At 40.9% G+C, this 13,268-nt stretch overlaps 1 protein-coding gene across 10 annotated transcripts in view; it reads left to right on the forward strand.

Annotated features, from left to right (window-relative positions):
• The window catches only part of MLANA (melan-A), a 106,868-nt gene extending 93,854 nt beyond the window's left edge, over positions 1-13,014 (forward strand). For 9 of the 10 annotated variants that reach the window (XM_049116082.1, XM_049116083.1, XM_049116080.1 and 6 more), the window contains 4 exons: positions 700-801; positions 4,940-5,036; positions 10,576-10,689; positions 12,744-13,014. In XM_049116082.1, coding sequence (XP_048972039.1) covers positions 725-801; positions 4,940-5,036; positions 10,576-10,689; positions 12,744-12,812 — 357 coding nt within the window. In that variant the 5' untranslated portion in view covers positions 700-724 and the 3' untranslated portion in view covers positions 12,813-13,014. Of the gene's footprint in view, positions 1-471; positions 555-699; positions 802-4,939; positions 5,037-10,575; positions 10,690-12,743 lie in introns of all 10 variants that reach the window. The other variant, XM_025432696.3, reaches the window with a different exon arrangement.
• Positions 13,015-13,268: the final 254 nt, after the last annotated feature.

Raw genomic sequence — 13,268 nt, forward strand, 5'->3', positions numbered from 1 at the left:
AGGATGCTGTGCTCAGCTACATACTCATATGGGATCATAACCGTCTATTTGACCACAGATTGACATCAAATTAATACGTTTGGAGAGAAATAACTCCTTTTATTAACCAGTCTTCTGCCAGTGAAAGTAAGGAATGAATACAAATGCCTTTTGTGGAGGTGTGTGGATGACTAAGTTGTTAAGCATCCGACTCTTGATTTCAGCTCAGGTCATGATCTCAGGGTGGTGAGATGAAGCCTCACATGCAGCATGGAGCCTGCTTAAAATTCTCGCTCTCCCTCTCCCTCTCTCCTCTCACCTCTCTAAAAAAATAAAAATAATAAAAATAATAAAAATAATAAAATGTCATCTTTAAAGAATGTATTTTGTTTCTCTATAAGCTTATGGTATAGAGTAAATTGATAGGAAATGAAGAGCATTCCTCCCCCCCAAATAATAACTCAATTTCAAAGTTTTTGCTTTTGTTTGTAGTTTCTTCTTTGAACTCAATTTTCAGTTGGTGGAAGCAGTTAGAAACCTGAGCAATTTCCACTGGATATCAATGAAATAAGCAGGTACAAATTCTCTCACAGAGAGAAACCAGAGGGTCCCAGCTATCATTAATGTTAACCTGGAGAGAGTTTTTTATAGATATTTATGGAATGCTGTGCGAGGATGTTCTGAATGTGTTAAATGATGCCTGTTTGACTTTGCTATTAGGTGTTCTGTGGCCTTATCCCACAAGATGCCAAGAGAAGAGGCTCACTTCATCCTTGGTTATCCCAGGAAGGGGCATAACCACTCCTACATCACAGCTGAAGAGTAAGTTCAAAATTGGATCCAGTGGGGTTTCCAGTTTGCCATTTGCAGACAGCCTGCTGATTTCCACAAGCGTATGTCTGTCAGTAAATCTCTCTAGTGTTCATTTCTCCAGAGATTAAAACCCTGGCAATGAGGTGATGGGACCCCATGTCCTACAAGGGGCTCACTCAAGCTTTTCTGAGGCCATACAGGCTAGGAGATAGGAATGATAAGAAGTTGGATCTTGGCATTTTTGGGGGGTCTGTATTCTTGGTTATTTGGCTTTCACTGTAGGTTCCCAGCTGGAAAACATCTGTCTGGGAGCAAGGTGACTCTTTCCTCAAGCCTTGTTCTGTCTCCTCCACTCGGGCTCCTGGAGGTGGCCTGTGGATAGAACAAAGGTGAGTTGCCAAAGAGCTAGTAAGAATGAAGGGCAGGTATGTGCAACTGCACTCTGACCCTGCTTATTATTTCTGCATCATAGTTTTATTCTAAGGAAAGGTGTTTAAAAGTATGAATTAATTTAAAATAAATATTTATAGGATTCAGCATTTCTAAGTGCTAAGCAATGTATAGTCAGTCTAAGATGCTATACTTATCTGTGAAAAAATTTTACAGTGTAGTGGAGAATTGGGCTCAAGAATAATTTTGGCAAGCGTAAGTGCTGTAGTGGTAGGACAGGCTGCTGGGACACATTCTGCATGTACTAGAGTACACAAGAGTATGGTGCTCTAGATTGGGTTTCACCTTCTTTTTTTTTTTTTTTTTTTTTTTTTTTTTGGGTTTCACCTTCTGAATGGAGACTCCAACAGGACAAATAAGGTACCGGGTTTTTATTTGGACCATGTCTTAAGTGATCTAGTCAGAAATTCCTGCAAATTTGCTCTCCCTTGGGGAAGGAACTATTGAAAAATCTTTACTAGAGTGAACTAGCAGGGGCAAGTAAGATGTGGAACTCATTAAAGGCACTGAGGAAGAGTTTAGGCTGGGAGCATTTCCTCAGAAGATGCCAGTGGGATTTTCTAACATCCCTGCATGGTCAGTTGGGAATGGGGAGATTTTCTGAAAAAATATCCCAAGAGTAAAAAATGTATTTTTGGGGGTATGTTTAGAGTACACATGATATTAAGTAGGATGTTGTTTCAGTTTCTGTATGATAATTCAACAAGCTGTATCTCTGTAAAACTTTAGTAAGAAGTGAGAGGGCATGCGTCACTCATGGAGGTTTTGTAAAATGCAGTTTCCCAGGTATTTCTGCCAGAGAGGCTGATTTGGTGGGGCTCAGAGTTTGCACTTTAACATCCACTTCAGGTGACTCTGCTACAGGAGGCATTTGGTGACACTCTAGAGAGTCCTGCCCAGCTGCAAACTGCATTATTTTGGTGTGTCTGGCATATCCTGATGTTTTCTAATCTATCAATCACTGAGTGTGTGTGTGTGAATGCAATGTGACTGTGCATAAGGAACTGGAACAGAGCTCTGTCTGTGTTAGGATATCCAAGGGGATAACCACAGCCTTGGTGGGTGAAATTGGAGCACAAGCATGCCAGGAATTGAATCAGCTGCCTTCAGTCACAAGAGCCCACTGAATGCTCCTTGTGACAGCTTCATATCAGGAAAGGGCGATATGGCAGGAAAGGCACTGGTTGGGTATCTTAGGCCAGTCACTGTGAATTCTGGTTCTGCCACTTACCACTTGTGCATCATTGGGCATTTTACCAGTTTAAAATTATGGGGATACCCGCTGTGACATGAACATCGTATCTACCTCACAGGATTATTGTGATGATGAAATAAAAGCCTATATGTGGGGTGCTTGGCACAATGCTTGGCACAAATCAGTGCTCAATGAAGGACAGAGTAGCTGCTAAGGTGGTGGTGATGTTGATGAGTCTCGGTAGGTCTCAGCTTCATGATCCACAAAGTGGGTGGACTGACCTGCATAATTAGGTCAGAGTTTTTATCCAGCACTGTCACCCAACTGGTTTAGAGATGGACAGGATAGACTTGATGCCTCAGCTGCCTTGAGAAGGAGGTGGTCAGGTAGTTGGTACAGGACAAAGATCTCTCCAGGAGAACCCTCAGCTATATTTTGATTCACCCTCAGCTGCTCAATCTCTTATATCACCCAGCTCTGCAGAACCCTTTTTTAGCAAGTCACAGCACTTTCCACTCTGATCATGTTGTGATGTAGAAAATCAGGCAGATGTTAGCTAATTGTTATACAGGGAAAGCACAGCTTTCAGACCTGTTTCCAGGGCCGTTGCAGTAACTAATCTTTCCCAGGGGCCACTGGACACAGGGCTCAAAAGGCTTGTTTAGATGCCCAGATTGCTCCTGCTGCTGAGGAGCAGAACAGTTTCAGTGATGCTACAACTTTGCTGTAGGTTCAGCTCAGACACTTCTCCCCATGATTGAGTCCCAATGCTCTATCTTTTAATAATCCATGCCTGGCTAGTTGGGAGGTGCTTACCTAATATCTGCAATCTCTGACTTCAAATGTCAGCTGGGGTCTCTGACATGGCAGCCAAGCAGGCTGGAGAGATCAGGCCTCTTGTCTCAGCATCCCCAGAGTTCTATCTCTAGCTCCATTCTGAAATGTCTTTTCCAGATCACTTAGGTGATAACAGAGTAAGCAGCAAGGACTGACCCAACTGGTTTGGTCCTTGGTCATCCTGAACTGGATTCCTTGAGCAAGCAGAGGCCAGATAGGAGCTTGCCTAGCTGAATGTAAACATGAGTCAGATGTCCTGGGATACCCTAGCTGGGCTGGGCTCTGGTATCCCCATGCAATAGGTATAGTCTTGGATATCTCTAAATCCCGCAAGCCCTACTTCCACCCCTTCAGTCAAGATGTGCCAGTTCTAACCCTCGATGGCTGCTTTAAATGCTCTCTCCTTCTCTTCATTACCTTTTCTTCATCTCCAACCAAAACCTGCTGTGTGGAAAGTTGTGGATCTCCTCATTCTCACTAGAGTGTCAATACCCACAAGAGGTGAAAGTAACGGAGAATTAAGCGGTTAGGACAAAGGAAGGATGGATCTTTAAAGATGGTATTTCAGATCTTCAGTTCCAATTGCAAATGGAAAAAAATAATGATGTTGGAACTAGCATCATGCCCCAAATCCACATATTTATACATAATTATTTTAAAGAAGATATTAAATGGCTCATTAATTTTGCAGATGTGGATTTGTAATCACTCATAATTCATTTGTTCATTTTTAAAAATATGTTTGGCCATCCATCCAAATGTCTATTCATCCATCTATCCATCTTCAAGAAATATTTTTTGAAACACCAGAGTGCCTGACATTTTCTATGCATTTTTGGGATTTGAAAACAAATCCCAAACCAAACAACTCATTTGGGAACTCCTTTCCTAGAAGAGACAGGTAGGCACACTGCCAATTACCACTATAGGGCTGTTTATGAGAGAAGCCAGAATAGGTTGCCATCATCCTGGGAGGGGTGATGCTGAGTCTTTGAATGTGAATATATTAGTCATGGGCAAGCAGTGAGGGGATGAGTTTCAGGCAAAGAGGACACAAACACAAATGAAACAAACTCAAGTTCAAATCCTGGCTCCATCTTGTGCTACCTCTTTATAACCATCAGCAAAGCACTTAACCTCTGAATCTATGTCCTCACCTGTGAAATGGGGATGATAAGTGGTGCCTACTTTACAGGGCTGTTGTGAGAATTAAATAATCTAATATATGTAAAATGTTCATCATAGCAATCTTAAGTTAATTTAAGTATCAATCCTTTTTGTGGACTGATAGTTGGGGGGAAACGCCCTGATGAAAAGAAAAGATAACTCAGTCTCTGTAAATACATTGTTCACATATGGGTTAGTTGCTCCTGCACCTCTTGTGCCTGGAACTGGGATGGTTAGGCCATGCCAGTTAGCACTACTTATGTGGGCACACATCGGAGAGGCTCCTAAAGAAGCTCCTGTCCCTCGACACAGGTGCTGGAGGTTGGTGGGTGTTCAGTGTGGGGTCAGGTGGGGTGGGGGTGGGAAACTACTTGGGAAATGGAACATGTGGCTTTGGGATGGGAAAGCTCCTGTGAAGATTGAAGACTGATGTATGATTCATCACAATCTAGAACAAGGTTTCTGTACCCAGATGGATTTGTCTATCTCTTGGGCCAGGGCTGCAGGGATTGGAATCTTGACAGTGATCCTGGGAATTTTGCTGCTCATTGCCTGTTGGTATTGTAGAAGACGAAGTGGATACAGAAGCTTGAGGGTTAGTAAACTTTCTGCTGCTGGGATCCCTCCAGATCCAGGACACCCTTGCCCTTCTTTCTCTGAATTTCTGGGGAGTAAGATAACATTCTTATGATCACCTTTAACTCTCATTTCTGGTTCTGACGAGTCTTTCTCTTCTTCTTGCAGCTTTTCCTTTGCTTTTGCCTAGACATGAACTCCAACCAGAAACTTGGCCCACCTCTTTGGTTTCACTCACAGCAAACTTAAATGCTGAGCACTGATAATTTGTGGAGCCCAGGGGTAGGGGTTCTGATCCTTTTGCACAGCAAACAGCAGCATGTGAGTTGCTCCAGGTCTTATCAATCATCCTGAGGATTCTCAGGGGTTCTGTTCCTCCATTTAGTGGCTGCTCATCTCACCTTGCTGCTTTACCCCTTTCCTCCCAGTTTCCCTGGGAGTGCCAAGTTCTTCTAACTCTGTTATACCAAGCATTTAGCATAAGTAGGACCTATCCAGCCATCAGTACAATAAGTAAACCATCCACCCCTCAGCAGCACAAAGGACCACTGGGTTATTAACAAGGTCCATTCTCTTTTGATGGCCAATGTAGTTTTGACAGAATTTTTTCTTCTTTACCCATATGAGCAGGAAGCTAACAAATTACACAGTCTAGTCTTAGAGTAGCAGTGTCTTCCATAAATGGGAAACATCAACTGAGTTGCTAAACTATAAGAACTACAAGTTTCACTTCAAAGCGGGGTAGCACCTTAGGTCTTAAGCATCCAGAGGCATTATCCATTGTGAGCAGTGGAATGAAAAAAGAATTGCAATTTCTCTCTCCCCTTCCCCCTCCTTCCTTTTCTCTCTCTCTCCCTCCCTCCCTCCAGCTTTCCCTCCCCCTCTCTCTTTCATTACACATCTGAAAACTGAGTTGATACATAATGGAATAAAAGTATCTTTACAAAAGATGTTGGAAAGTCCCATTCCTCACTCAGCAATTTAGGCAAAATCGTTGTGTGGTGGAGGGGAGGGTTGGTGTAGGTGGGGATTTGGAGTTTGGCAGTCTGAAGAGGAGTCGAGGAAGGTGAGAGCTCTAGCTTTGACTTCTTCTCCTTGTCAGGAAGTTTGGGCAGTCCCAAGTGTCCCTTTCCTAATGCCCATCTTGCCAGAGTGCCCCAAATACAAATCATGAAAGACATAGCAGGTTTGGGGGATGACACAGAAACTGAGCAGTAGCCCTTCAGTATACTGACATTTAGCAGAAAGGAGAATCGCGGAGTCTGAATAAGATTCCAAACCAAGTACCATAGGAAAGCTTTGGGCTAAGAGGTTAGAGATGGACCTTGCACTCGTATGATACCTCATTTGGGCTGTCCACAACAGATTAGGGAGGGACTTTGCCTTCTGACACAGAACTCCATTTCTGCCTCTAGCATGGAGTTAACATTGTCTTGTAATTGGTTATTTACTTTTTGCTTCTTTCACTCCTTTTCTTTCCCCCACATATGAACTGGGACCAGAGAATATTTCTTAGACATCTTTGTTTCTCCAGTGCCTGGAATATAGCAGCCACTCAATTATATGGCATCAGCATTTGGTCTCATTGTCACTGACTTGCTTGGTGACCTTAGATTTTAACTTCCCTGAGCCTCATTTGCTCTATTCTACACCTAGGCACATGTGATGTGTCTTTATTCAATATATATTTTCTTCTATATTTTTATTTAATTCTGTGCTTGTGTACAAAAACACATAATAGTTTAGTCTTTTTTTTTTTAATTTTTATTTATTTATTTATTTTTTTTATGATAGTCACAGAGAGAGAGAGAGAGGCAGAGACACAGGCAGAGGGAGAAGCAGGCTCCATGCACCGGGAGCCTGATGTGGGATTCGATCCCGGGTCTCCAGGATCGCGCCCTGGGCCAAAGGTAGGCGCTAAACCGCTGCACCACCCAGGGATCCCCTAGTTTAGTCTTTTAAGGAATAAAAGCTCTACAAACTCAATGTGTTAGTACCCTAATTGTCCATAACTACTAGCTTGATGCTTCTGGACAAAAATACAATTTTTTTTCACTTTCTGCTTCAACACTCTCATCTTAAATTTAATTAAACTATAATAGGCAGTCTTTAATGTCATAAGCTCAGACACTATGGACATTTTGCTTAGTAAGGTTCAAGTTCAACCTACCATGTCTCCATTCCTCTAGGTCTAGATCAGTGATTTATAGAGTTTCTGGAATTTTTATGAGATGGAGCTGTGTTTAAATTCTCTGGTTCTCATGGCATCTAAAAATGCTGTCATTTATTTTTTAAAATTATATTAAAATCTCGTTTTGAGACTTAGTCTTGAAAAGCTGGGTTGGAATCCGTAGTTTAAGAAACTTAGGCAAAATTATGTACAATAGTGCACGTAATACTGCATTTAATTACATAATTACCTCCCTGCCTCTCTTTGGAGGTTTCCCCCCTTTCTTTCTTTTTTTTTTCTTTAAATAGGCTCCACACCCAACATGGCCCAGTCAATTAAGTGTCTGGCTCTTGTTCTCATCTCAGCTACTGATATCAGGGTCAAGAGTTCAAGCCCTCCATTAGACTTTGCACTGGGCATGGAGCCTACTTAAAAAAATAACAATGGTAAGCCAAAGGACACAAATGACAATAAATGCAAATTTCAGACACCTGAGTTTTAAGCTTTGAAATGTTTATTTCCCCACTTTTTCTGAACATAGAATGGTAGCAAGATTGGTTGGAATTAAGATCTCCTAAAATGTTTCCACTGACTCACAATTCCCTTTAGCCCCAAAAAAACATCTTTTGAAAGATTGCTTTTAGTAGCAACTTGCTTCTGCAGGAAGATGATTTGTAAGGGGATGAAAGTTGTTTTTTGCATTTACCAACTTTATCCTTTCACCTGGAGGTTTAAGACATAATGCTTTTTGATTCTTGGAGAAGAATTTTGAGGACCCCCTTGACAGCTCAGTTTATATTCATGTTTCATATGTTGTGTTTCTCAATGGTCAGGGGCCCCTGTACTCATATCTGGAGCTCTTGCTAAAATGCAGATTCTGGGACCCTCTCTGAGGGTGCGACCCAAGAAGCTGCCTTTTAAAATGCATGCTAAAGTTTTAATGCAAATGCAAAGAACTAGCAGTGAGCTGAGTAGATCATACTCCTATCCCATGGCAAGTGAGAAATTTACAAAACAGAAAAACAACAACAGTGATAATTAAGGTAAAGGGAGAAAATGCATTGAATACTTTACCTGCAGTATATTGCTGGGACTTGGGAAGAAAACAAACTTCGCGCATCCTTACGTCAAGACCGGGCCCTGTGTATATATCCTTCCAGGGGGTAGCATCAATATTAATTTCAGACTAGAGTTTAGGAAAACTACATTTTTACAGACTGAAGACTGTGTAGTTATCAGCCCCAATCCATGTCTGGCCTCACCTCAGTGATGTTCCAAACACTTCACTCTGGGAAACCTACCTTGATGCCCTCTTCCAAGCTAGTAGACTCCAATGATCAGTCACAGTCCTCAGAGAAGCCTGAAGAGCTGCTCAGCATCCACACAGCCTCCCTGATCCAGCCTGTCTTGGCTAGTACCACAGAGTGTATGCTGCGAATGCCCTACTGTCTGGATTTAGCTCACTGATATGTTTAGGTCTGTATTTTAAGAAATTGAATTAGGTGCCAACATTTAAAAGTAACAGTTTACATAAAAATCTTGATTTCTAGTTTGTTTTTTAAAAAATCAAAGATCTGGCAAAAAATGTCAGCTGCACAGTGATTGTCCCTTTAGATAAGATATACTCCTTCCTTTCCTGTTGTCCCCACCTGGCTCTCTGATGCATATGCATTATCTGCCCAGTCCTTCTAAGGATCTAAGTATAGCTGGGTCACCCAGGTGCAGGCAATAGGGAAGTGCTCTATGTGCAGAGTGGTGGTTCTCCATGTGGCCCTGGATGAGCAGTTTTGACACTATCACCTGGGAACTTGTTAGAAATCCAGATTATGGGCCTTACCCTAGATCTACTGTGTCAGAAATCCTGGATGTGGGCCCAGCAATCTGTGTTTAACAAGCCCTCAAGTGATACAGATGCATGCTAAAGTTTGAGAACTACCATTGTGGAGAATTTGATAATAATACAAGCAACTAAAATCTGCTTTTTATTATGACAGTGTGCCAGCAATTTAAACTATGTCAGTGATGAAATGCTCCATCTCACCACAGTACATCACTCCTGAAGTCCCCATTTGGGTATGTCTCTGTCCTGCACAATCTGCTGTCATTCTCTTCTAGGGATGGAGAATATCACCCCCAAAACCTGTGCAAATCACCAAACTGAGCTCTCACCCACCCTTCCCTACAGTGACTCAGGGTGTGTAACTTCATCTTAGGTAGACTTACGTTGCAACTTGACTTGGAAGCTCAGGCTACCACAGCATTCCTACCACAACATGTGCATTTGTTTAAATGCATATGCATAGTGTTTAAGATATTTTGCTGTCATTACAGGGAAGGCAGAAATAGGCAGTGAGTCCCTGCTGCCAAGTTTCTCATATGCTTGTCCTCGCTAGTTTGATCATCTCCACTTGCAATCATTCTCTGAAATTCTGGGTCACCTGGGTGGATCAGTTAAGCATCTGTTTTTGGCTCGGGTTGTGATCTCAGGGTCCTGGGATTAGGCCCTATATCAGGCTCCCTGCTCAGCAAGGAGTCTGCTTCTCCTTCTCCTTTTGCCTCTCACTCCACTTGTATGCTCTCTCTCAAATAAATAAAATATATATATATATATATATTTTTAAGTCATTCTCTGAGGTTCAGTGTTCAGATTCATTCTTTTTCTCCTTCCCTTTAAAAATATTCACTGACTGGGGGCAGCCCGGGTGGCTCAGCAGTTTGGCACCACCTTCAGCCCAGGGTGTGGTCCTGGAGACCCTGGATGGGGTCCCCATCGGGCTCCCTGCATGGGGCCTGTTTCTCCCTCTGCCTGTGTCTCTGCCTCTCTGTGTGTCTCTCATGAATAATAAAATCTTAAAATATATATATATATATGTGTGTATATATATATATATATATATATATATATATTCACTAACTAATGGGTGTCAGGTGCCATATTAAGTGCTTTACCTTTAGTTTTAACTTCTACAACTCTGAGTGGTAGGTGGCATTCATATTAAAGATGCAAACACTAGAATTCAGAGAAGTAAAGTGACTAGCCTGAGGACACATTGCAGGTAAGTGGCAGAACCAAGATTTAAAAACCCATTCTTGGGGCACCTGGGTGGCTCAGTGGTTGAGTGTCTGCCTTTGGATCAGGTCATGATCCTGGGGTCCTGGGATCCAGTCCTGCATCAGGCTCCCCAAGGGGAGCCTGCTTTTCCCTCTGCCTGTGTCTCTGTCTCTCTCTCTCTGTGTCTCTCATGAATAAATAAACTCTTTTACAAAAATAAACCTATTCTTAAAAAAAAAAAACTTATTCTTAAAAATAACTTCATTTTTCTTCTCTTTTCTTACAGAACTCCATTCTTTTTTCTCACCCACTGACCTTCATGCATTCACATTTCAGGACAAAAGTATTCATGCTGGCACTCAAAGTACCTTAAGAGGAAGATGTCCACATGAGGGTTTTGGTCACCAGCACAGCAAACTGCCTTTTCAAGAGAGTAATTGTGAACTTGTGGTAGGTTGAGATCTTGCATCTTGGTGTTCATTGTGTGGCTGCTTTTAATTCCAATGAATAAAATTATTCCAACTTAAGCAAGGGCAATGTGTATATATGTAATGCTATTGAACTCTACACTTAAAATGATTAAAATGGTAAATTTTATATTATCTGTATTTTACCATAATAAAAAATTAAACAATAACAAAGATAAAAAAAAAAAAGATGGAAGTACAGAGATTTTCTTAAATTGTGTCCTGTCATAGCCAGGTTTTCCAGGGCCCATGATGAGATCCCTTACATATGTAGTAAGATCCAAAGAAAGAACTCAATTCTGGATATAGTATTTTTTTGTCTTATGTCTTTTTTTATGTCTTATTTGCCTTTTTCTGAATGTAGATATATATATATTTTTGTATATTTTTTTATTGGACTTCCATTTGCTAACATATAGTGTAACACCCAGTATTCATCCTGTCAAGTGCCCCCCTCAGTGCCCATCACCCAATCACCCCATCACCCTGCTCACCTCCCTTCCACCACCCCTTGTTCTTTTTCCAGAGTTAGGAGTCTCTCATGTTCTGTCACCCTCACTGATATTTCCCGCTCACTTTCTTCACTTTCCCCTTTATTCCCTTTCACTATTTTTTATATTCCCCAAGTGAATGAGACCATATAATGTTTGACCTTCTCCGATTGACTTACTTCATTCAGCATAATACTCTCCAGTTCTATCCATGTTGAACCAAATGGTGGGTATTTGTCATTTCTTTTTTTTTTTTTTTAATTTTTATTTATTTATGATAGTCACAGAGAGAGAGACACACAGGCAGAGGGAGAAGCAGGCTCCATGCACCGCGAGCCTAATGTGGGACTCGATCCCAGGTCTCCAGGATCACGCCCTGGGCCAAAGGCAGGCGCCAAACCGCTGCGCCACCCAGGGATCCCGTATTTGTCATTTCTAATGGCTGAGTAATATTCCATTGCATACATAGACCACATCTTCTTTATCCATTCATCTTTCGATGGACACTGAGGCTCCTTCCACAGTTTGGCTATTGTGGACATTGCTGCTATAAACATTGGGGTGCAGGTCTCCCAGCGTTTCACTGCATCTGTATCTTTGGATGTAGATATATCTAAGGGAGGAGGAAAAAAACATCTGTTATTAATTGTATAAGCTGTGCAGTCTAACAGAGTAGCCACTGGCCACATGTGGCTATTGAGCACTTGTAACATAGTAGTTTGAATTAAGGTGTGCTAATACATACTGGATTTTAAAGACTTAGTCTGAGGAAAAGAATATAAATAATTCATTAATGATTTTTATATCAATTACATGTTGAAATGATAATATTTTGACATGTGGGATTAAATAAAATAAATTATGAAGATTAATTTTACCTGTTTGTTTTTATTTTTGTAATATGGCTACTAGAAAATTTAAAACCAGATATATGGTATACTGTGTTTTCTATTTCTATACTCTATACAGCACTGGTACAGATGCAGTATATTTTAATGGTTGAAAGAACAGACTCTGGAGCCAAATTACTGTGAAGTTGTGTGACCTTGGACAAGTGACTTGACCTCAGTTTTCCAACCTGTAACATAAAAACAATGAAAATACTCTTAGAATTGTTGTAAACATTAAATGAAGGCCTAACACATTGTACTGTACTGATAATAGCACTGGCCTTTAGACACAACTACAGAGATCTATATATATGGTATATATGTATATTAGTGGCTTTATACAGTGTTCAATAATTCACTATTTAGGGCTTGGGACTTGTACTGACAAGAATAATGAAGATATAAATAAGTTTTTGAGATTTTGGAAAGGCCATTAGCTCTATTTTTCTCTACTCTTCCCCCTCCTGCTATTTCAACATACACACTTATGAAATTTAACAATGATTATCTTGTTGGGTCGGGAATTAGATGAGAGCACTTACAAGGTTCAGTCCAGAGAAGTAGTATACATATGCTGCTGACCACTAACTTTACCCCTCTTCCAGAAACCTCTGCACTGTTGCCAAGCCCATACTCTCCCTTTCTCATTTTCACAGGTTCCCAATGCACCACCTGCCTATGAGAAACTCTCTGCAGAACAGTCATCACCACCTTATTTGCCGTGAGAATGCCAAGAGGTGCTTAAATGATTTCCTTCACACTTCTGCTGGATTTTAATGTGGATACCTGATGTTCTGCTTCAGAATACCATAGAAACAGTGTACATTCTCTCTAATACTAAGCTTGTTGTTAAATTCTTAGTAGAGCAACTAGCAATACTAATTGAGGGAATGATGAGAAATATTAAAGTGGAAAAAATTTTGTCAACTAACGTTGTAATGCCTGATACAATTTATGCTAGTAGTAATTCTAATAAATCTATGGTGTTATTATCTGAATTTAAATTTAAATACGTGTTCTGGGATCATTCAATTTTTTTTAGTTGAAATTTGGCTAATAACTAACAAACTACTATGCTGATTTTTGAAGAAGCAATCTTTTGACCAACATGAACTCTAACAGAATTGTTGCAGATGAGTCTGTGCCATGGAGTATTCACAAAGGATACCTCTATAGGTTTA

This window comes from Canis lupus, chromosome 11 (genome assembly GCF_003254725.2).
Source record: "Canis lupus dingo isolate Sandy chromosome 11, ASM325472v2, whole genome shotgun sequence".
NCBI classification, from domain to species: domain Eukaryota; kingdom Metazoa; phylum Chordata; class Mammalia; order Carnivora; family Canidae; genus Canis; species Canis lupus.